This window comes from Scatophagus argus, chromosome 15 (genome assembly GCF_020382885.2).
Source record: "Scatophagus argus isolate fScaArg1 chromosome 15, fScaArg1.pri, whole genome shotgun sequence".
NCBI lineage: Eukaryota > Metazoa > Chordata > Actinopteri > Scatophagidae > Scatophagus > Scatophagus argus.
The window spans coordinates 2,756,169-2,780,945 of record NC_058507.1 but is presented as its reverse complement, the minus strand read 5'-3'; the positions used below and the strand labels follow the sequence as shown (position 1 = coordinate 2,780,945).

At 41.2% G+C, this 24,777-nt stretch overlaps 1 protein-coding gene across 3 annotated transcripts; it reads right to left on the bottom strand.

Annotated features, from left to right (window-relative positions):
- Positions 1-25: 25 nt before the first annotated feature.
- dnaaf9 (dynein axonemal assembly factor 9) lies at positions 26-24,739 on the bottom strand. Of its 3 annotated transcripts, XR_006845342.1 has the most exons (39): positions 24,541-24,739; positions 23,792-23,871; positions 23,582-23,707; positions 23,364-23,488; positions 22,745-22,841; positions 22,027-22,133; positions 21,829-21,906; positions 21,372-21,473; positions 20,783-20,838; positions 20,536-20,671; positions 20,010-20,091; positions 19,774-19,807; positions 19,072-19,156; positions 18,905-18,981; positions 18,749-18,793; positions 18,535-18,580; positions 18,329-18,440; positions 17,994-18,064; positions 17,776-17,823; positions 17,607-17,697; positions 17,192-17,295; positions 16,945-17,088; positions 16,519-16,604; positions 16,103-16,204; positions 15,320-15,437; positions 15,122-15,210; positions 14,896-15,030; positions 14,554-14,679; positions 12,120-12,157; positions 10,415-10,550; positions 9,991-10,077; positions 9,173-9,279; positions 8,799-8,873; positions 7,817-8,004; positions 7,620-7,685; positions 6,871-6,964; positions 6,407-6,525; positions 1,276-1,381; positions 26-948 (listed from the first exon to the last, which is right to left on the bottom strand). XR_006845342.1 is itself a non-coding variant. In XM_046412159.1 (38 exons), exons 1-37 carry the CDS (start codon positions 24,594-24,596, stop codon positions 6,419-6,421), a joined length of 3,456 nt encoding a protein of 1,151 aa, XP_046268115.1. In that variant the 5' UTR covers positions 24,597-24,739; the 3' UTR covers positions 1,254-1,381; positions 6,407-6,418. The 3 variants fall into 3 exon arrangements, 2 of the variants coding, with proteins under 2 accessions (XP_046268115.1, XP_046268113.1); XM_046412159.1 differs by lacking the exon at positions 26-948 and having other exon boundaries at positions 1,254-1,381; XM_046412157.1 differs by lacking the exons at positions 26-948; positions 1,276-1,381 and having other exon boundaries at positions 4,048-6,525; positions 24,541-24,738.
- Between the last annotated feature and the right edge of the window lie 38 nt (positions 24,740-24,777).

The window sequence follows — 24,777 nt, the reverse complement described above, 5'->3', positions numbered from 1 at the left end:
AATCTCCGATCTTCACCCACAACATGTCACACCAACCAACCAAGACCCTGTTTGCAGGACAATTTAATGCTGGCTTGTCCTTCACCTCATTAGTATCTTTAACTGCTGCCATTTCCTCACAAGTAAAATAACAAGGTAAGCAGGCAAGCCTTATTGTGAAGTCCTGCCAACTCCAGACTATTACATCTAATTTTCACGTCATGTTGTTGTTGTATTAAGTTCTTATTGTTGTTGTAGTTTATGTTAATGGGGTGGACAAAGTAGAAACACCTGTCAGTCTACTGCAATGAAATCAGCCCCTGCAGACTGCAGTCGCCAGAACCAATCCAACACAAATTGAACATTACCACCATCATGGATGCAGGATTTATTGCAGGGCTGTGGTTACATAAGAAACTGGCAACTGACTGCATGTCATGGTTAACAACACGAATTCAAACTTGTTCCAAAAAGTCAGTCAATCCCAGGGGACAGATGAAGCTGGGATCAAGGCTGGGGACACTTTCCTTTTCCATCCCACCAAAACATACGACCGCCTTAATAGTTTTGCTTTAAGATAATAACTACCCCAACAATCCAGCTCAGTAAAAGCGAACAAATCCAGCACAGTACAGTGCAGTATTGTTGCGGTGACCTGGGTCCACTCAGCAGGCTTTGGCAGACGCCAGTGAGAGTGATGAGTGTTTACATGTGGCCGTCATAATAGCCCACAAATAGCCTGAGCTTACTGCCACAGTATAAATACAACAATAGTGAGGGTGGGGAGGAAAGAACGGGCGGTTAATGGTGGAAGTGATATGCTAAGTGTGTGTTTTAAGTGTGCTAAGTGTATCTGGGTGGGGGGTCTTGCCTTGAGTCGCTGGGGAGAAACTGGCGGCGTGGTGGTGGCAGGAGAGAGGCGAGGAAACGCTGATGTCAGAGGTTAGCCATGTGGAGGACTGTATCTGCCTGGCAACAATACAAGGACACACACACACACACACACAGACTCTATCTTCTGTACTTCTGAAACACACACACACACAGCATGAGGAAATGGAGTGCTAAAACTGTGTTATGTAGGGCGGGATTCCTCACATTCTCTCAGCACTATTTCAGCTGCCATTTGTCTTTAACGAATTGTGTTAATGGCTGAGCCACGAAACACACGCACGCACACGCACACACCCACACACACACCCACACACTATCTGTTTTTTTTGTTTTTTCCAAACACACACTATGCAGACGGTTTCTCTTTAGTCTGGCTCTCCCAATCCCAATAACAGAGCTCACCACCATGCTGATACGAGGTCAGGATGCACAGGGTGAATTCATGTTGTCTCACCAAGGGACAAATCCACTACTATGCTGAACTGGCAACCGGCTGCATGTGTGACTGCTGCCATGTGAGAGGGAAAACACTTATCACACAATCAAAGCACAACAGAATGTAGGCCTTTTAAAACAGCTAAATGTGGCACTGAGTGGCAAACAGTAAAAACAGATCAACCATATAAATATTTAATGGATTACGTAGTGCAATAAAAACAACAATTAGATTATAAATGCGTCAGTCACAGGAAAAAAACAGAAGTTACAGTAGTTTTGTGCAAATGCATTTCAGTTTCACTCACAACTTGTGAACACCATTGAAAGTTAATGTGGAGGTCACTTTGGCACTTTTGAAGTTTTGTTTCTTCTCATTACAATAGAGACAATAAGTTATTTATATAAGTCATTCTTTTCCTTTTACTTTGGATGGCCTGTAGACAGCCCCCCCCCCCCCCCCCCCCCCCCAAAAAAAAAAAAAAAAAATCAAATCCTGCCATCACAACACAAAACTCCTCCCAACTTGAATCACAACTGTTCTTCGACAGCTGGAATGTGGCTACAGACAGCAGATATTAACCACAATTTCACCCCCATCTTCTTCTGTAACACCTCGGTGTGATAGGACAAATATGTAATCTCAGGTATGGAAATAGTAAGCATACCTGAGCAAATTTTTCTCGCTGTCTGTGAGGATTGTGGGGACAAGAGCCTGCGATTCCCTTTTAACCTGGACAGGACAGAACAGCCCAAACAATTAGCATCAACAGCCCCCCGAGGCCTGAGGAGTATTTGGACAGTTAAAAATTCATTTCCAATCTGCCTTTCTCCAATCAGCACAAAAATGGCATAAAAATATCGACTTCTTCAAGAAGTGCTCACATTGCACACTGTTGGCCCTTTTCAATATTGGAGCCAATCTTCAACACTAAAAAAGAACAAAAGTAATCCTCTCACACTGCGTTATCCCATTGCAGTATGAGAATATTACATTCCCCCCAAAGTATAAACCCAATTTAACACCAAACTTTGTTTTTGTCCTATAACTTCAGCTACAAAACGGCTAGCCTCCACACACAGGATGAAGACACCCGGGTGCTCAGACTGCCAGAGAGCTGCGTAGCGGTCGCACTGAGAGGCCTGTGGAGGGCTCTTTGGGCCCCCAGTGTGCAATAAGGAGGGGTCACCCAACTTTAGTCACAAACTTAATCCTCATTTTTTGTGTCCATACTCTGACACAAAACCTAACAAAGGCTTTGTGTCCCAACTAGGGCTGGGCGTAGAAAACAAAGCTAAACATTTCTATTTCCTGTATTTTTTTATATATGTTGTTATTGATTTTAAAGGAATATGCAGTTTTCCTTCTAATGTATGCACTGTAAACGAATCTGTTCGGCCACTTGTGTGATAAGTCACCAAAAAAAATGCACCACCTTGAACAGAAATAAATTTGAAGTACAAGAACTGTACTGTGCTGTGGTACCCAGCCCGTATTCTAACACCTTTTTGGTTAGTTTGCAAGGATACCTGAATTGTCCCGAGCCCTCCAGCGGCCGCCCCCTGTGTGACCTCGCCTACTTTACCCTCTGGCTTAGTAAATACACATTGCTTTAAAGAACGACTCCATGGATTCCTTTCACCAACACTGTTGAAGGACGGATCCTCGCCTGACAACACCCCCTCCCTCCGTCACAGAGAGAGGGATGGAGCTCTGAATGCAGCTTTAATCTCTGCTTTTCTTAGCTGTAGCCAAGGCACTGCTGGATCAGAGAAACCTGACATCTCACAACCAATCAGATTCTCTTCCAGTTGTTTTTTCTACAAAAAAAGAATTGCATCTGCTTTTGCTTTTTGTAGCTTGTGCGAGAGGAGACGTTCTGCTTGCATCAAGAGCACTCAATTCACTGTCTTATAAAAATACTATTTTGTTGTTTCGAGGTAATTCAAATTCTTAGCAGATATGTAAAATAAATGTGAGTATTTTCTCTTTGTTGTACCAGTTTGGTGAAAGGCAATTTTGTCAGTATATATGTGGTATCATATTCACATGACATCTCAAAACATGCAAAATAGTGTAGACTTAGTAATAGTGGTCGTGTCTGTGTGTGTGTGTGTGTGCGCGAGTGTTAATTTGATTTAAATATCACAAACATCTTACACAACCCTCAACTCTTTAAGGACTACCTACGATCGCTTGGCCAATTATTGTTTCAGTTTCTCTGCTCTTTGACATGTGCAGCAGCTTTCAAAGTTGTGGCACCTTCAGTCTCCCGTACATCAGCCTCCCGACTGTTTCACTGTCAATCAAGGAAACTCTCTGCAGTATTACATAACCGCAGAGTGACAGAAACTGTTGCTCGAAACAGACGGCTTTGAGTGCATCTCTGAAATGCTGAGCAGAGAATCCAGCTTAAACAAGAGTTATCATTTTGTCAACAAAGGATTTGTGTTCCATATTATCCTGCTCCACTTAAAAAGTACCGTAATCTGTTTGTTCTATCATTCATTTGTACGTGGAGGTAACGCTTTATTTTTCAAGCGGGCACAAAACCCATCACTTGTTGTTAAGACCCTTTCTGATGTTACATGAACTACAAGCACTCAAAGCTGGAAGCGAGCAGACCACAGAATGCAAGCTGTGAGAGACTGAGAATTTAGCAGCTCATTTGTTTGCTCAACTTTGTTCTTAAAGAGTTATCGGAGGGTTCTGTAAGTGGAATATATAAAAACACAAGGTACAATTGCACTTCTTTTATACAGTAAAAGAGAAGGACTGTAAGAGAGGAGTTATAGGATGAGTAACACAGGGAAAAGCTTTTCTCCATGTAAACCCCTCCTCTGTTGGCCGGAACATACCAGGGTAATACGAGTTAGAGGCATACGTCATTGCTATGTTATTTGCTATGAACCTATTCATCTAAAAGACAGTGGCACATCTAGCATTAGAAGGTATGGCTTGTTCAGATCAAACTGGACTCTACTGAGTGGACGGATGGGGCCAGCAGTGTCAGGATTATTTGAATCCGCGCAGACACCCGTGGGTCATCTGAGGGAAAATAACTTGCTAACTATGTTATCGCTCTCAGCGCGTTTGCCAGCTGAAAACCAAGTTATTGATTCGTTCAATTTTACTGGCTGCTGACAGCACTGACAGACAGACACGGTCGCTGCTGATCTAAAGATATCTAACAAGTGTTCACCTCACCAGATAGCATTTCCCTCCTCTGCTAATGGATTAGATTTATTAAATTATAGATTATCCTCTTTTACACGGCATGGTAAAAATCTCACAGTACTTGTTACTGAATACAGGCGTTTTTTTCGGTGCACAAAGTAATATATCGTACCATTGCAGTAGCAGCAGTTGGTGCACACTTTTGTGTGCATTTAAATGTCAAGATAAATCCAAGCCAAAGATTATTAGTCAGTCTGCGTGGCACACTGCTGACCCCAACATGAATGAAAGCCATCAAATCTCCAGAGAATCTAGCAGGGTTCCTACACATTTTCAACTTCCAAATTCCACGTATTTAGCACGCTTTTACTTCTACAATCTTGTTCATTAGGTTACAATGTAAGTGGGTCTCAAACTACCCAAATTTGCAGCAGTACAAATGACAACAAACACTGTCATTTCCACAAAAAGTACTGACAGCTTATCAAACACGTTTCCCTTGAAGCTACAGAATTTCAAAGCCTGTGTAAGAACCCTGATAAGAGGAAGACATGCATAGAACATTAGTGTGACACTATCGCAGAGCAAACAGTAGCAGAACCACCAATTTGAAGAGGACATGAAGTCTGAATCTCTGCAACATCACACCACTAATACAAAGCCTTACATCATTTATCACTGAAGGCTCTACTCATGTTTACCCAAACCTAACCAAACAGTAAACTGAATCGAGGTTTTCCCACATTACATCGTTTTGCCCGTGTCCTACCCAAAATCAGACCCAAACAATTAAAAAAAAAAAAACATGGGAATATGCACACTTTTAACAGCTGCAACAATCAGGAACATTTTGACCAAAATGGTGAAACGAGTGACCCACACCTGGCTGCTGTGAGGCTTGGCTTGACCTCTTGTGTCCATCTGGTCTCTCATGGTTAACTAGCAGCTTTATAATGAACAGAATACAGTGCATCATGGAGACGTTTCCAGTGGACATGGGACCCCAATGACTCAATAAGCGTCTCGATGGCCTTATAACTACAACACCACTTTACTGCACTTTCATTAGATTCACTTGAGGAGCCTTAAAATAAAGCACTGGGATGGCGATTATCTATGTGATTAATGGCATCATTCATCAGTTGTCTGCAGCCAACAGGCTGTCCAATGTTTACAGCTCTATGGCCAAGCGCTCCCTCTGCTGCAGCGTGGCACGCAGACAAGATAACAGGTGGGCTACGGATAGGGTGACAACAGAGGAGGAGCGATTCTTGAGAAACCCCACCAGGGAGCCCACCAGAATCACACGGCTATCCATGCCTGTCCAGAAATAGAGGCATTAATTTGCCAACTGTGATAAACAGAAACGCACAAGCTGTAGGCGTGTGCGGGTTGGAAATTCCCTTCAATTGTGAAAGTCTCATAGCTTGCAGGCTTAGTGGAGTAATCACATTGGTTTAAAGATGGAATCGTGTTGCGTTATGCTTCAGATTCATCTGCAGTTGTGACTCTCATCTCTTTACAAACATGTCTTCATTTGAGTTAACACAAGTGGCCACAGCAGTTTGCCTATTATTTGATAAATATGATACATAACTCGCCAAAGTGCTAACTGTGCTTTTAGTGGTGTTGCAGCAGGAAGGCAAACAGCGACGCCATGGCGTTATCTGGCTTTTGACGGTGATGTCACTGTTTAAAAGCTCACCTGCACTCAACCTTTTCATGCCAACTAATTAGGAAATAAAGTGACATAGCACCTAGATAATGAATGTACAACAGTGGTTTCTGCAGATGCATGTGGTGGAAGCACACATCCACCATTCTAGTGGAGTGATCAGTTTATAACCCCTGTGCCCTCCCTGTCCCTCCCACAGCGGTTCCCTTCGTGTTGAATAAGACAGATGGAGGCAGTGGACATACAGACAGACTCCATCACGGATCAAACAGGTCGGGCTGTCCCTGCAGATCCAGCTGACGGTTGAAAAGCTCGATCTCTTTGTTAGCCTCAGCGATGTACTCTTTAATAAACTCTTCCATGTCTGCAGTAACAGCAATGAAAGGGAAACAACAGCACAGTCACCACAAACAACAATGTGGATGCAAGCAGGCCTGCATAATGACTCAGGATCGCTACTTTATTTATATTTTTATTTTCTATATTTATATTTAGCTATAAATATTTGCTATATTTATATTTAGCTGCGCAGATTTTCTATTTGCTATGTACTTTATAAGCAGATGTACAGAAGCTTCTTCTGCTCTAAGTGCACAGGGTTAATTGTTGTTTTTGGCTTTGAAATATTAAAATTTTTCAGTACAGTATGAGTAATCATTCAATGTAGTTTTGGTTCTACAACAGAAAATAACTGTCAAGAAAAGGATACTGGGATGGAGATTCCTTTTTTCTCCAAAGATGTCAACATATTGATGACCATTGTAGAAGTAGCCTGGTGGTAGTGGATCCAAGTGCCTGGTGATCTAAACAGAAGCAAAGTTCAGACAAGGTTAGTGACTGAAAGGGCCACATCAATAACAGTTCCCGATCCAGAACAAAGCATTCTTAGAAAATGGGAAAAATCTCCAAACAAACAAACAAACAAACAGAAAAGCACCAGAGAACACTGGTTGGTCTGGTGAGGCTTGTACCTAACATCAAAGATTTCATACTCCCTTTCGCTTTTGCTGTGGCATTTACAGACAACAAACATAAAGGCAGCCTGCGGAGATTTCTTATTAACAAGCATAATTATGTTCACATTGGCTGTCACAGAACATAAATCTATGTCACACGTTCGCAAAGCAACTTGTTTTTTTTAAATATTGTCAAAGCTGCATTATTTACACCAATGTTTACATCAGTTAGAGGTCCTCTTCTTCTTCTACTCTGTCTCACACTGCACACTGATAAACTTCAAAGAGCCACCAAGCGGGAAACCATCCACATGTGCATGTGTGCATTGCGTGCATGCAAGTAATTCAATATGGGCACAAACAGAGCAGGTGCTAGCTCATAAAAACATTGCTCCCAGTCGACGCTGCAGAGTAGATTTAATGCAGTTCTGTCCACACAAAATGACACCACAGGCAAACATAAAAATACAATATATGAAACTAGAATTATAAACACACTCACATGTATGTGCTTGATTTCTAGAGCTGAAAGGGTATTTTTAGTCTTCCTCAGCTTCTTCTTCTGCCTCTGTAAACACAACACAGAAAAACAGCCTTTAACACTTTATTTCCTTTTACTTTACCCATTACAACAGATCAGTCCATGACTCTCGGTGTTAACTATACCATCAAAAACACCTGGGATATCTAAATGTCTACCTGCTTGGCACACAGTCTGAGCCAGTCCTTCAGTCCGTCCTCAGTAAGGCCAACACCGTCAAAGATCAGGAAGCAGGACGTGTCAGTCTCTTTGGGGCCCGGGACCAGAGGGTCACTTGTCTGCTGTGGGACAATGCTCAGGTTTCCACTCACTGTGTTGTAGCTCACCTCCATCAGCTGCTCTGAGTCTGGAGGTTCCAGAGATGAAGGAGAACACACAGTTCACACCTCGAGAAACACCTGCCTGAGCAGCTTCATATGGTAACAGCATGGTGTTGGTGGGGTGTTAATGTAATAACATCCAGACAACCTCTTTGTTCCCAAAAAGGCTCTATTGCTCACTCACTGGCACTCATGTGTGTGGCAAAAAATTAAGATAGAACATGTCCTAACTTAATGTAAAATATGTACTGAAAGTGCAACAGCTACATACAAAAGTTAAAAACAAAGCAAGACAACTAAATACAAAGTGATGTAAATGATACACTGCCCGAAAGACAGTGACTGGAACACGCACTAAGGGAATGTGAGCATTAGGATAAGGATCATACAGTACAGCCTCAACACTCGTTCCACACTTTCGTTTATTCCCAGCTCTCTACAAATATCTGCACGCTCTCTGCACATCTCCTCGCAGGCACCTGCACTCTCTCCTCATGCACGTCCTCAAATGAAAAGAGTGAGAAAACTATGTGGAGGAAAGCAAATCGGTGGACTATGAGCTGAATTCTAAGCACCAGACACCAGAGCAACAACCGAGCAATATTCCTACCGTCAGGAGCTTCTCGACTGCCTTGAAGGCAACATTTTCTCTAATAATTCCCAAAACTGGGAAATGCAAATGCAGGTATTTACCAAGGAAAGAAGTCACATTTGTTTAGTAATGTTTATCTTGAATTCAAAATCTAACATGAAAAGTTCAAAAATTGGCAAAATTCCCAATGCATTTTTTTACAGGACAAAATATAAAATGATTTCCTACCAGAAAACAGAACTTTTCCCCAAACATTGTACACATTTCCGTGGAAGGGGCTCAGCCTTAGTGATGACTTTAATGCTACAGAAAAAATACGAGAGTTTTAGCAATTAGCACTGTGAAACAAATTATACGATTTAACAATATTAATTAAAACTTTCCTGAAAAAGAAGTTGTTGACAAAACGTCTTAAGTGCATCCTTTGGGAATAAAGATTATTTTACAGCAACCAAAAAACAATTACTCTGAGACCTCAACTGTCTCCATATTTGGAGGGAAAGACTGCTTATGTAATGGTCTTCAAACCCTGCCAGCTCATATCTGGAGCTTCTGTCATGTGTAACAGCCAAAAAAGGGCAGAGAATTCCTTTCCATCTCACCTTTACAGCGGGTGACAAAAAAAGGCCTCTCGAGGGGGCGGCTGAAAGCCACGCGGTGCTGGGCGACGACCAGAGACCCAGAACCACACAAGAAGCGTCCTTTGCACCTGAAACACAGAACACGTGCACATTGCACAAATGGTGAGAAAGTTTAGTCGAGAGCAAGCCAAATGTTTGTGCTACATTTTGTCTTTGCAAAGTTGTTTACTCTACCAGCTGCCCACAGGAAAGAGGCCACTGTATGTGCTTTGCTGTTAGCACTGTGAAAGTGGACGATAAATCTGTAAATACTGATCCTCCCATCAGCTGATGAAAAAGATTCCTTCCTTGGTCAAAATGTTAAGGACTTGTAAGAAGCATCTCAAACACACTTAAATAGAACACAAACACAAAACAAAGCTTGACGATGGGTAAATCAGATATCCAGTGTATGATCTGACAGGAGGATTAAGCAGAGGTTCATATTAGGCTGACCACTGTGGCATGAAGACTGGCTGGAGCAGTTCCAAAGGGAAGGAGACCCCCTCTGTGTACGTGGCAACTGCATGGCCAACAGCTTGTTACTGTGCTGCCAGGAGGCAGCTGGTGATAGAACACAAGATGCCCTGAGGGGCTTTACAGTAATCAGCAGCCAATACCCCCACCGCCGCAGCAGAGTGGCAATTAAACCACAGGGAGGGCAGCGGGGCAGGACTGAGGTGTACCAAGGCAGGAATCACAGCCAGTCTATCGCTCAGCAGCCAAAAGGTCGAGCGTGGACATGGGAGGACACAACGGGGTCACAACCAGCGAAGTGGAACATAGGATGTGGGTCTTACCATCCAGGATAGAGGACATAACGTGCTCGCAGCATCTGTGGCTCATTGAAGCTGCTATCGGAAAATATCAGATTTACATCTTCATTCCTGATTAAAAAAAAAAAAAAAAAAAAATCTGAATGAGCACGTAACACTTGGATTGTATAAATATGATAATTAAATTTAATATGAAAATATGATCACATAATGACTAATAAAAATATCCTTTAACCATAATTGATTTAATTAATTATAAAAATGAAATATTCTTTTGGGAATTTTCATGTCACATTACTGTGCTACCAGAGCTGAGCTCTGACCCAATAGATTCAGACATAGACTCAAAAAGCACAATAAAAGGTAGTCTGGAGTGAATATTTCAGGCAAAGATAAAAGGAGTTAAACGACTGTTTGTGGCATTGATCACAATTCTGTGGGCGCCCACCTGGTGACAGCTCCTCTCTCTGCCAGTATGAAGGCTGCGGTGGGGTTGGCAGAGCGTACCAACTGCTGAACATGCTGCATGAGAGGGTGCTTCTGCTCTGCTGTCAGCCCGGTGAACACCACTGTACTCACAATACCTGACATGAAACCAGGCACAGAAAGAGAATGTGAATTCCAGGAAAAACCATCTCACTTTCCTCAAAATACAAAACCATCTGTGAGTCCACTGCAAAAATACCATATTTCACACAAAGCTTGATTTATTGGCATTACTGGCACTACCTGCAGGCTGGATTTTTAGGGAAACTGACATTTGAATTCCATTAAATGACTGTGAAGATATAAAAGGCATAATAAGTATTTCTGTAATTCGCCCCATCTCAGCTCCACCTAGCCAGACTTTCTCCTTGCTGCCCAAATCGGGACTTTTCTTGCTCTACTAACAAAGATGGTGCAGACGACGGCAGTAAAATCTTCAATGTCTTCAAATCTCCAGTGTGTCACTTCAGAACACAAGACAGAATAAGAAATGTGTGCTCCCGAACATGAAGTGATGGTTGGGGCAATGGGGTGCTGAACCCATCGTGGGTCGGCCCTTCAGGCTCTAAAACCTTCAGCAACACAAAACATGCTGTCATGCTCCTACAATAGCAGTGGAGAATAACGGAATAATGGGTGATGTTCTGACCACCGTGAACAATGAAACGATGGGCATTTCATTCACTGACAAAAATATAAAAATGATGCAGATGTGATTTTTGCTGAGGTCTATACCAAACATGCATGTGCCCTTACATCTGAAGGGAATATGACTTGGAGGCTGGGAGCACCTCTGTAGCACCACAATGCTGAGTTTACAATGGTACTCGGAGACACGTTTTACCTTTGCAAACACTTGCAGCTCTTGTGATTCAGATGTTGTACTTGGCTATACTGAGATTTCCATACTATTTCAATTAATTGTTGTCTCAATGGAAATGTTCCTGGGATGTGTAATATTTAAATGTGTCCTTCACACAAAGACGGACAACCACACGCTCACACTCACACTCACACCTAGGGGCAACGTAGAGTAGCCAATTAATCTAATGTGCATGTTTTTGGGATTGTGGGAGGAAGCCAGAGAACCCAAAGAAAACCCACGCAGAAACAGGAAGAACATGCAAACTCCACATAGAAGGGCCCAGACAGGGATTTGAACCTGGAACCCTCTTGCTATGAGGCGACAGTGCTAACCACTGCATCACCTTGCCGCCCAGGGACCTCTATATTTGTAGAATGAGTGGACAGGACGTTCCAATTTCACATTTTTCAAAGACAGAGGAAGGCACAATCAAAAAAGCTAACAACAAATAATTGTTGCTCATCCTCAGTGGGTGGTTGTGTTGAATCTTCTGTTGCTATTTTACTTCACTGTGAAAATATGACCATTATTTTTGTTATACATGTATAACTACAACTCTGACTTGGACAAAAATCATGCATTTCTTGACCTTTAATGGTTATATTGTACAATCTGACAGCATGACTTATGTTTGGAGTGGCTATGTTGAACGACTTCCAAAAGAGCACTATACTTCTGCAAAAATCAATATCAATGAATATAAATATAGAGTTTCCTCAGTATTCCATAAAGCAAGTTTATCCTCAATGTACCTTGCTGTTGGGAAACTGGAGGGTAGATCAGTATGTCAGACAGGACCTACCTTGGCTGCACTGCTCCAGCAGCTTTGGGAAAGCAAACCTAAAGTGACACACAAGAGACATAAAATAAGAAGTAAAATATACAGTATATTTACACAGGGAGAGAAATGACTGCCAGCCATCAGTCGAATGCAAATTTAGTTTGACCGAGAAGGTAACTGCAGCACTGTGTATAGATTATGTTGAAAATAGGACTTTTGTAGCTGAGTAACACATATAGAACTGCTGTGTTTTATTTGGTTAACAGTTTTAACAATTCACAATATCATCACTAACAATAACTCTTAATGACTAATGGGAGCTTGCCAAAGTTGTACAGCAATAAACAGGCTAATTCCATGTTATGGCCCTTGGCTAGCAATGCAGCTATCAATCCTGGAGCTTTTTTCATAGGATGACATCATGACTGTGACTGGCAACTGACCAATGTAAAAGCTTTCTGTAATCTTATTTAATCTTAACATAATTTATCCTGAGTTTTCAAATCGATCAGTGTTATACGTCACTTTCTGAGTAACTGCTCTGAGCCAAGTCAGCCTCCGTATACCACAGACCCCCCACTTGCAGCTCTTAGGGAGCCTGCAGGCTGGGGCATCAGCAATTTGAAAGGCATTTATCTTTCCTGTTCTGATGTAATGAACTGTCTACATTCATCACAAAGAATGGATCATGACTGACTGATGACCGTCACTGTGGATGGTGTGATGGTCGCGCATGTGGACCTGGGGGATTAGAGGGCTATGCTGGGGGGGTTGACAGGCGGGTCAGGCCTAAGCTGGGCTAACCACACCCACTTAGCGCCACAGTAGGCCCCCCCAGACCTCCACACAACCTGTGGCAACAGACAGTGACAGGGGACTTGCTGAAGATGCTTCAAATGGAAAAGTCAGTGCTAACCACATTACTAACTAAACCTCTTATAACACATTTTTCCACTGCTCTGCCAAGTGGGGCGTGTCAGAGTTTGACTGGAGGGTCATCACAACATGTTTATAGCACAGGATCCAAAACACATCTCAGATTTATTAATAAAGTTGAGCTCACCAGGCAATCATCAAGACTGTGGGAATTTTCCAAATCCTGCATACAGGCTTTCGTGCTCGTGAATGATAGTGTGCAGAATCCTGTTTTTATAGTTCAACTAATCTTGAATTTCCCTTGGGATCAATAAAGTATCTATCTAGCTATCTATTTAATTAGTTAACTTCTGGAGAAGAAAGAGGGCAGCAGCGGCTCCAGTAAAAATTAGACCCCTTTGACTGGCTTCATCTGTAAGTAAGCATCACTGCCATCCCAGCTTGACTGTGCAGTGGAAAACAGCCTATTAACCGGAGTGGTATGTCATATTGTGTGGAGCAGCTCAGTCAGTCTACGACAGTGAGAAGCTCTGTAAGCTACGTCTAAAGCCTGTAACAAAAGGAGAGTGAGATTAAAAGTAGGACTGATCCTTTCTGTGAAAGGGACCCTGCTTCGACCTCATCCTGGAAACCTGCAGCACTTCAACTGTTTATTAACATCTGGCCCTGTCTGTCATCATCTGGCCTGATCATATGTTACTCAAAAATAGAACGTTGTAAAACAGGCCAAAGAATGGATAAATACACAGCTGACTTTGTTGGTAGTATAGATATTTATGTATTCAGTGACTTTTTCTGTACCAGCCTTGTGTGCAGGTTCTTAATAAAAAAAAAGAGGGGAAAAAAATCTTATTTTGTGTACCCTGGGTGTTTTTTTTCTTTTTTGTTGTGTTATCAAAAGAGGTATGAAGTATGTAAAATGTAAGCAGCTAACTGTGCTAGGTCCAAATAAAAGCTATTTTTGGCAAAATGTTTGTTTCTGAAACATACTGAGCATACAGACAGATAGCCGAATGCCAGACTGTGCTGCAGCAGTGACTGGAGTAGTTTTGTTGTAGTGAAACTGGGTCACCGAATCCATTGTAACTGCTGTGAATCCTGGCTGACTGAACTGGCGTTCTCTGGAGCAGGCAGCAAACTCTGAGCCACGATTCACACCTACAGGTGGTGAACATTTTCTACTCATTGGAGAGAGTTTCTGGGGAAATATCCTTCAAGATGCTGCTGAGAATCTGATCACATTCGTACGAAGCAGAACCTTTTCCTCTACCTGTACAGTGTAAGACTCCTTGAATTATACACTGATATCTTTGTTTGATCCATCCATCATACTTCAACGAGTTTCCAGTGTGCGAAAAAAAAGTTTTTTCCTCCCTGTTTGGAAATCCCATCAATTTACTTCAATGTGACATTGTGGGGTTTTATTAAATGGGAACTCAGAAACAGATGTAGACTGGTGTTATGGGCATGAATTTGCCTGACGTTCACTGCATTAAAAGGCAACCGAAGCTTGTATTGTGCTTCCTTTTAACAGCAGCAGTGTTAAGACCTCATCTACTGGAGAAAAAAAAACTTTCACCTGTGCTCCATACAGGAAGCAAGAGGGTCCACACAGGCAGTTACAGCACCGATGGTGAAACACGCTTGGATAACTGGGTCAGGGTGGAAAAGCACAGCTTGGACCACATCCAGAACATCTGTGTATCTGTACACACATTGATGACACATGTAAATACTCCAACACACTAAAGGGACAGAGTCTAAGATCTGTTTTATGTCTGAGGGTGAGCTGATTAGTACTGAGGAGTGAATGATGAATGACTTGCACTTTGCTCTATTTTTTGCAATGCTTCTGTTTAGCTCAGCTCAGCTCTATTGGACAGTTCTGAGCTGTTTCAAGCTGATCAGCGAGCGTTCTTACCCGGGTGAGAGCACTAACAGACGGGGTTTGCCTCTTGGGCCTCGCTGGCTCTCTAGGAAGCTGGACAAATACTGCTGCAGGTGAGAGGCTGAGAAGCTGTCACAGCTGTCAGGGCCAGAACTGTACACCACCCATCTACAGAATAATATTATAATCATTGTTGCTGTTGCTCTTGTTCAAAACAAAATGCAAACCAAGCAAACATTGTTGGATTAATTGCTTTCACCTTTCATGTTCACTGTTTAATCGGACCAGAAAGTCACACAGTCTCTTCTTATGGCTCCCCGGCAATCCAGTGATGATCGTAATGACAACCTTTTCACGCATTGAAATCACATTTGAACAGCGTTAGTTACACTTAGGGTACATTTGACGTACATTTTCAAATGAGGACAATCCTCTGCACCTTAGTCAATACGCTCACCTTGTCAGGCTGACTGCTAGCTGTATTCCTCAGCTCTGCAGAGGGAAAGAGCACCCCCAGGTGGTCGTACAGAATGGGCTCCTGGCCAATACTACTCAGAGCAAAGTGCTGAAGAAACCTGGCATCAACCAGAAAACAACAATCAGTAAGCACAATTGGGTCACACCTCAGTGGCATGACCAGATTAGAGACAAGTGTATTTTGGGACTTAGCATGCATTTGCAAGGCAATGGACAAATAAACATGAACAGGTCCAGCAATTTTACAGCAAAGACTTCAAATTTCCTTCCAACAACCACATCTTTAATTCTCATTACTGGTATCTGTACTCCAACAGCACACAATTATATAAAAACAGAAACATCTGTTTTTACCTCTGCTGGAACAGACCACTTAGAAAATGAGACTGAAGGTGAAAAAGTGTGCAAAAGACCACAACTCATTTTTATAAGCACTGCACACAATTTTGGGACTATATGCTTAAAAAGGCTTGATGCTTAATTATACCAGATGACAGATTTAGGAAGGACCCAGAAGCTGCCAAAAGGTGGAGTTATCCTTGCATGTAGCCTTCTTTGTTTTAGCTATAATGGCAGGAAAGAAAATGCATGCACTGTTTATTTTGGCTCAGATAATGAAGCTTTATCTCATAAATTTCTCTCAGCAAGGAAGACCTTCAAGTGTGGACGGACACCGATGATCAACGCACTGTATGCAGAGACACGGGCTTAACAACTGCTTTGAGTTTTATTACTTGTTCAGTCCAACTGAGTGTGTACTAACATGTCCTGCTCTGGCAGCTGGGAGTATGAAGTCTTCAGGCTGCCTCTGCGTTTGGCCACGGGAGGCTCCTGACTGTCATGCAGCTTCTGCAGTCTGGTGTGCCTGAGAGCAGAGTCAGGGTAAGAGGAAAGCTTAATTATCTACTTTACATAACATCTCAAAGACTTTGTTATTTAACAGAATCACAGAAAATGTTTCAGTGGTTATAATATGTATCAGACAGCTTGTTGTGTGATATGGTGAGGAAGGGCCGGGTCTAAAAAAAAATCTCTATATATATCATATATAACTGTGCCCCAATTTGTCAAAAACCTCTGTGTATTCGGTTTGATTTGCATTAACTGATTTTATTGGATCAAATGAGATGGTAATAGTCAACTTATCTTGAGTTGTAAAAGAGATGAGATTAATCTTACATGTTCTTCTGGTTCCAGGTCAGCTGCTCTTGGTTCACCAATTGCAGAGTGAGTCCAGATTCAGAGTTTTTCCACACTGACAAAACCTGAAACCAGGACAGGAAAGGTTCACAGGAGTAGCAGTTGTAGCAGTTTTCAGTTCTACAGTAATGGACCTACATGAACTGACTCAAAACCAAATCCTATGCTTCAAACCAAGTACGCTCACTCCTACAACATGACACAACAGCATTATGTTGTAGGAAAACTCTTAAGAACACTGAATAAAATGAAACAACTATGAATTTTTGTTGTTACTATGTTATTTAGAGCACTTAGGAAATCCTTAGATTAATGTTACACAGACATAATGTGCGACTGAATCGGTCACACTCAGATATGCACATGTGTATCTTCACTCTAAAACCCACTGGCTACATGTCTGACCTTGGAATAAAATGCCCTGTGGCTCTTTGACCTGGGCTGAAGAGCAAAGACCAGACACTGGTCAGAGCTGTGCAGGGGGAATGGGAGGTGGGGGAGCAGGCTGCTCTCATACTCCACAAAGAGAGACGCCACAGCGCTGGAGTCCTGCCAATGTGAGGACAAACAAATCATATACAAACTGGTCGGCAATGGATTGAGTAAAATGAAAATATCATGACACATGACGTGGTAAAACTGCAAATATTACCGGATCATAGAACTTGACGGTGCTGATGTGATCCTTGGACACAGTAAAGCTTCCATATTGAGAATGAATAAACAGGAGTCCTTCTGAGAAGAAAATGATTTTCCCTAGAATGGACATATGAGGAAAAATTAAAACTATGCAGAACTGCAGCACTTTGTCGCATAATGTCCAACTCTGGGTAGAATATACAAAAATAACTTACATCTTCTGTCACATTTAAATAGAAATTAAATACTGTGCATCAGTTTTAACAGTTTATTCACAGGGTGGTGTAAATTTGATTTGACTGACTTTAATAACTAATTCAAGGCTAAGTTGGAAATCTAGGAATCAGTGATTACACTGCAGTGAATATCAGCTACATGGTAGGAATGTTAAAAATGGAGAGTTTAAAGCAGCCAATGGAGAGTGTCACCTTCTTCAGGTGTGGAGAGTTGGCTGCTGGAGAACACATACGCAGCATCTGCTACAGTCAGAGCAGTTCCCAGACAAGTGCCTTCCTCGTTCTGCTTAACACAAACGCTGCAAGTCATTCATACATTCATAATCATGTATTCAGACATTGCAGTGGATTCATAACTTACCTTAGCGAGATGCTGGGCTTGTTCAGATTGCTTGACATCAGATTCCATCTACAAACAGAGAGATTATAGGAATTTTAAAACAATTTTGAAAAGGATGAAAACATGTTAGCTTTTAGTAAACTCTAAGTATAAAAAAAATCTAAGCTAAGCACATCAGTGTGTATCCAATCATTCTATACATTCAATAATGTGGAAATGATTTTCAGCCCCAAACGCACCATCCAACAGGCATAGCGAGGCACAGTTGTAGTCAGGATGCTGTAGCAGCTGTCTGAGGACACAGTGCCATCTGCAGGAGAGGAAAAAGACTTTTTTAAATTAGGCACAAAGAAGTCAAAGCCTGGCAAACATGACAAGGTGAATCACAAATATGATTCTCAGGGCAGGAAATAGGCTATTTTTAGACTACTGCTCTGTTGTTTCAAAATAGCTTTTACCTTTTTCTGCTAACCATGACCTGTGGATCTGTCCTGCTTAGTGTGTAAATCAAATTTCCTTTGTGGAATCAATCAGCCATCTATTCTAATTAGACTTAATCTAATCAATATAATACCTTTCTGTTGAATGTTGATGCTTGACTCCAAGAAGGATTCAGAGAAGACCACAGAGCCCAGAGTCCCCCTGTCCCACTGCAGGTCTGGGATGTCGTGGACAGTCATGGAGGCCTTAGAAGAAAAGAACAATTAGTCATGATGAAAAATAATAGGTTTTCAGAAGAACATAGTGTTCTCAAAATTACATTATTATTCTCTAACGTACTGTTTTTATGACATAACGGCTTTCTTCATCAGTCAGAGGAATGATCCTGAAAATAAAACAACATAGCCTTCATGTCAGATATGACACATATCATAAAAGGTTTCAAAAAAGGTTTCAGGGTGTGCTGTCTAAATAACACAACGAAAATCTCAAGGAGCTGCGTCAGCAGATACAAACACTTGCAAATGACCAATAAGTACTAGTAAACACACACCTTCCTTGATTATTCACTGCTTGAATGTTAAATTCACATTTGGACCTGAGGGCAGAAACACAGAATCAAACCAAGTCAAACAATACATTTTATTTCACGCTTGGCTGAAAGTCTCATACTGTGGACAACAGTGAAAAAACATAAATCAATCTGTACCTGAGAGAACTGCGGTACTGACTTAAATTCAGGGAGTCCAAAGCCACTAGAAAGGTGTTCTCTGCTACGTCCTTAGCCTGTAACAATGAACATTGTTTAATGAGCAGCTGTACATGCTTCAGTACATGCTGAAAGGGAACATTAAAATGGGTGCTTTTTTTTCTTACCTTGGTAGTACTGGTGGTACATGAGTAGCATTTGATACCTGAAAGGACTGCTTGGACAGCAGCTGAATAAATCTGAGACAAAAGTCTGAAAAAACAAAACAAAACAACGACATTCAAAACTTTCATGCAGACATCCTACAACATTCAGCACTGTACTCATCATGGCTCATTTCAGAACGGAGACAAATCGTGGAACTCTCAGTTGCTGAATGGCTCCAGGCTTTGTGATGATGAAACAAGTGTGCAAATGGACTCACGTCTCAATCTGTATGTGCAGTGAAACTAGTAATGAATTTGGCTGGATAAATGTAATAGAGTACAAAGTTTAAAACTGAGATGCAGTGGAGCAAAGGTATAAAGTTGCAGAAAACAGAAATGCTGTTTGTCAAGTATGAATACTGTACTTCAGTGAATGTATCCAGTTACTTTCCACCAGTAGTTGAGGAATACTATGCCATTGGCTAATGCTAGCAACTTTAGCTAACATATAACAGGAAGGTGGCTTTAACAGTCTGTTTTTGTTGTGTAAAACAACAGCTACTGTGCTGTTTTTGGTGATACACAATATTCTGTGACCTGACGGGGATTTTTAGGGTTAAGGTCATTGTTAACACTAAAGATTTAAAAAGTTCTCAGGTAATATAACATTTAACAATGACCATAAAAAAACTGAATTATGAGATAGAAAATTAAATCACTTACAAGATTTCTGTCTTTTGCTCTGTGTTCTGATTTCCTGTAGAAAGATGGAAAAAAACTTTTATACAAATTCTATACTGAGAATACAAATGAGTGGTTCTCAGCTAAGCCAGCATTTGGCACAAGCAGTTCTGACAGAAGGTTAGTCAGCACTGCTTTAAGCCCCGGGCTAATAAACTGTGCTCTGTAGCAGGGTTACCCCTGAAATGTGTAAAAGTATTCATAGAGTAAAACCTCACCAAGGTATGGAGTGTGGGTGGTCCCAAAGAAGTATGTTCGAGAGCAGGCCAGAGGTCCTTTGGGAGCTACACACTGCAGAATCTAAAGGAGAAAGAAGTTTCTTCCTAAAGATGCAATCATGGCATGTTTCCCGTTCATAAATGACAGAGACAAAAGTGGTGCAAAATGACCTAAATCTCATATTTACAGAAGACGGGGGATCAGAGATTACTTCTTTCCTGACAAAAGATGTTCAAATGATTTATTTAGGACTCTGCATCTGCATCTCTGAACACTTGTTTGTGTGAAATCACTCCACCAGGTGGTGCTGATGGTCAGTTCTACTCTGTAACTCCAGCCGTGTGATTCATGAAGCATTAACTTCACATAACAGAAAAATGGCATCCGATTTCACAGTGGCAGGTTTTCTGCTCTGCTAATCACGTTGGCAGGTACCCAGCCAATTGACAGTGATCCTATAGTTATAGTTAAGTCATTTTTTCACATCATGCGGTTTTCTATTTTAGACGAAGACCGCTGACCCACCATGTGTCTGGCTGTAGAGCCCTGAGGACCCGTGTTGCGGACCTGATGACTCTCTGAGGGAAAGTTGAAGGAATAACTCTCCAAATCCTCTGAGGAGGAATGTTTCCCAAACAACACAAAGGGCTGCTGACTTTTACTGAAATAAAGAAACATTTGATGAGGAAATAGTATTTCTTTGTGCTACAAACTACAAGACTACAGATGACCGTCATTTCAGAATGCAGACACTGTTGAATGTGAGGAATACCTTCTATCTGTGATGTTGCTTGAAATCAGTCCATGAGAGTAATAAGTACGGAATGCCTGTGGATTGATGAGAAGACACCTTATGCAGACTCGAAGCTGAACAATGTGATCTGAAAATAATCTTTACATTTCTTGCAAACTACACAAAGTCCTTCAAGCAGACACTGAGATCAACCCCCTCAGTTTGCAGGAAGAGGAAGTGGACTTCAGTGCCCTCTACTGAGGCTGCATTGATGCTGACTTGTGATCCTTCATGCACTCTCATACAGTACTGTGTTTTCACAAATAACAAAATGTATAGTGAAATTTAACCCAAAAAAGTGAAAATTTAAAAAATTCTATCTACTTTTTTTTGCAAATAAAACAGCAAACTCACAGCCGATTGCTCATTCAATGTTATTAATCTTCCCTTCATATTATCCAAAAATGTGTTTAATACCTTATTTTGTGACAAAAAAACACATTTGCTTTTTAGACAATGATTTGTCTAACAATCTGATTACAGTAATTCCTTGAGTTATAACAACATGATTCTAAATCATCGTTGACATTGTTCTGCTTTTTGCAGAAATGTGTAAAAGTAAACGTACCTCTCCTGCCTGTGCTTCAGAAAGTTCCAAGATGGAGAGGTGGCTCTCCAGATCCATGCTGGAGAAAAAACTACTCCACTGCTTCTCAAAGTTAACCAAGTCCTAAAACAATACAACACCAAGTACATTTCATACTGAATAAACATATTCACACCTTCACATACTAAATATGATTTTTGATCAGCCAAAAGATATTAATGTCACTTATGAGTTACTAAAACAGTCATTTTAGCTGCTGTAACCTTTACAGACAAAGAGATCAACTCTTCCTTAGATTAAATTAATTAATGCTGATTTAAAATATATATATATATATGTGATCATTCTTGATAACTACACAGAGTTTTGAGGACAAGGACATTTTAGAAGGAGGTCCAAATGTGACAGGTGGACCTTGTGGGTGAATGCAACATGACCCAAAGTCCAAAGAGCTGATAAAAAAGAAGCTCGGTGTTACCTCTGTGAAGACGTAATCCAGAGACACGGGGTCGAGTCTGTTGTAAACCTGCCATAGCTTCTCACTCATGTCCATTAGCTGGAAAAACGACAGACAAGTACAATGTAGTGCTATAAATACTGTTGCCACACTTCAGAGCCAAACAAATATACATACATACATATATTTCTAATCTGAGGAGCTGAGGTTGGAAGGTACCTTGTATTTCATGGTAAAAAAGCTTCCTCCACCGATGCCCTCCAGGGCAAATGCTTGAATTAGGGGCCACTTTTCCACCATAAACATATCAAACCTCTGCATGTGTCCTAAAGGAACATTTGGTGTAATTATACTGGAAACACACAGTGTCAAGTAACTGAAACAAACAAAAAAAAAAATCTACATTGTATCCTGATTAGGGCTGGGTATCATTTTTAAAAAAATGTGGTACCAGTACCTCTAAAGTTATACCACCAGTTAGACTACCAGAGAACTTTATCTGATATATTGTGAATGAAAGGAGCATTTAGTTGCATAAAAAGTCACCACTGAAGTGCAAACTCCATCAGATATACCATGCTCACCGAGGTTCACCACACCACAGACTGTATCGGCTGAAGCTGCTGAGGTAGTGGGCCAATCACTCATTACATTAAATCTAAGACCGCTTACAGTGATTGGCTGTGAGCAAAACTATACAAACAGTCTTGTCTCAAGATGTGGTACTAAAAGGATTGACTGCAGGTGACTGGAGAAATTCAGGCACTACATGGTATTGGGTTATTTTGGTTGACTCCTGAAGAGTACTGCATACCAATACCCAGCCCTAATTCTGTCTTACTGAGATGTTATGCCATGCTAATGTGTCCTTTAAGCCCTCTATCTCTTTAAGGCGTGTAATGAATCAATGTGGAGAATAAAATGTGATGATATGTACCCTGGGAGCTGTAAGGTACTCCAATACGATAGCAGTCCTGCACCATTGTGACAAAACTGGAGATTTTGAATTCCTCCGCTGCTTCTTCATCTTCATACTATGAGTGGAAGTGGAACAATGACAAACCACTTAGAAAAGCATTTAATCTACGGAATAACAAGCAGAATTACAAACAATGCTACAAAAGGTCTGATTTAGAATTTTCAGCAATTAAACAGACCTGACAATCATTAAGAGCCAAATAACAGCTCTTAGAGGCACAGCCAACTGTGCACAAATGGAGGTTCATTGGTAAAAAAACTGGAACACATTGTGTCAGTGAAAGCAGCACATTAATGTAGTTCAATGCAGACAAGATGCAACATGTTAAAATTATCTAAGAAAGAAAACGCATTTCCCTCTCACATAAAGCACACGCACTTAACTTGTCTGGCTACAAAACTAAACTTGTCTTGCTTGAAAAAGCTTAACAGCAACCTGCAAGGGTTAAGACTGCACCCATATGGTCAGTCAACATGCCTCAACACTCTCGATAAGGTTTCTTCTGCAATCATAAGCATACAGGAACTGTAATTAACAAGAAGGAAAGGTCTGTAGGGGAAGAAGAGGGCTTTTTCACCTCTGCCTCAGTCATGCAGTAGAGATGCAGGTTCCTCCAGTGGGACACGTAGGGCAACAGGTAACTGTAGTTCACAGGATTGCAGTACAGATGAACACACTCCGCCTTGATAAGCAAGATTACATCTGAAAAGCAGGCGAGTAACGAGTAAATAAAGAGTAAGGCAGGTCCACTTAATCCACTGAAAAATCCAGTGAATAACAACTGGAAAAACTAACCATCGAACATTTCTTCAGGAAATTCCTCGAGGACATGTTCCAGGTTCAGCTGATTTCTTCCATACAGCCCATAGAACAGGTATTTCGCCAGCTCAGTGCACCCATCATTATATCTGCTGTCAATGCCTAAGAAACACAAAAATGCCATCAAAATCCGTTGGCCATATAGAAATAAAGATTAAAGATGAAAAACCTTGCAACTTTACGTACCAAGAGAGCACAGGATGCCATCAGGAGTGGCAGTGCCACCGTCACAGAGCAGAGACTGAACCTGACGCAAGCGACAGCAACTGAAAAGATGAAAATAAATACATTTATAATCATAATAGTTATCAACTGGAGCTAAAAGAATGTTAAAATTCTTAAACCTGAAACCAACAGTTTGATAAAGAAAAATTCCAATAGAAAAGCCAAGTTACTTGTTGTTCTCAAAGAGTTCAACATGTCGTTTCGTTTTAAACAACACCTCATCAGTAAATATGCCATCATAGCTCTTACATATAATTACACAATTTTGATACTGTTTCAGCGAAGGAAATAATCAATCAGTTGTGCGACAATGAGGGCCATGCTGAACTATGTCAGTCAAAATTTTACGATTTTAATTTGTTTGCTTATGGGAATGCAGTACTTTCCATGGATTTTACAGGGTTCATTAAGATGTGCATTAGTTGTGTATTATGACGTGCGTTAGCTGTTGGTTATAACAACAAAATAATCTTAGCTGAGGTCAGGGGAATTTCTTGAACTGCGTGTTTATAGCCTAAATTTCCGTGTTGCTCAAAAAGCTAATTAACACTGATAATGTATCGTACGGCTGGCTAGACCCCGCGCTGCCGTTATTACCGTTACTGTTAACGTTAATCAACGATAACTGCGGCTCGTGCTAACATTAGCCATGTTAGCTTGACAGCACCGCTGAAGCGTTTTCAGTAAACACATTTCGACATTAACGTTACCTGACAGCTGGGTTGATTCCCGATAATTTTCCGTTAACTCTCCTAATACCGGCCATTGTGAATGATACCTTAAAGGTTCACACTATTTGCGTTTTTCACCGAACAACGTCTATGTATTTTGAGGCCGATTAACTACATCTTATCCATCACCCTGGAGAATGTCTACACAAGATAGCATAGCAACGGAGCGAACCATTTGATATTTAGGGGCGTCAAGAATATCAGTGTGATGTTTTG

Coding starts and splice junctions, on each gene's coding strand:
- dnaaf9 (XM_046412159.1), bottom strand. CDS start 24,596: ATGGCCGGTATTAGGAGAGTTAACGGAAAATTATCGGGAATCAACCCA. Junction 21,907..22,026: donor TTTTTACCATGAAATACAAG/GTACCTTCCAAC, acceptor TCGTTTTTCCAG/CTAATGGACATGAGTGAGAA. Junction 15,211..15,319: donor CTAGCAGTCAGCCTGACAAG/GTGAGCGTATTG, acceptor ATGCGTGAAAAG/GTTGTCATTACGATCATCAC.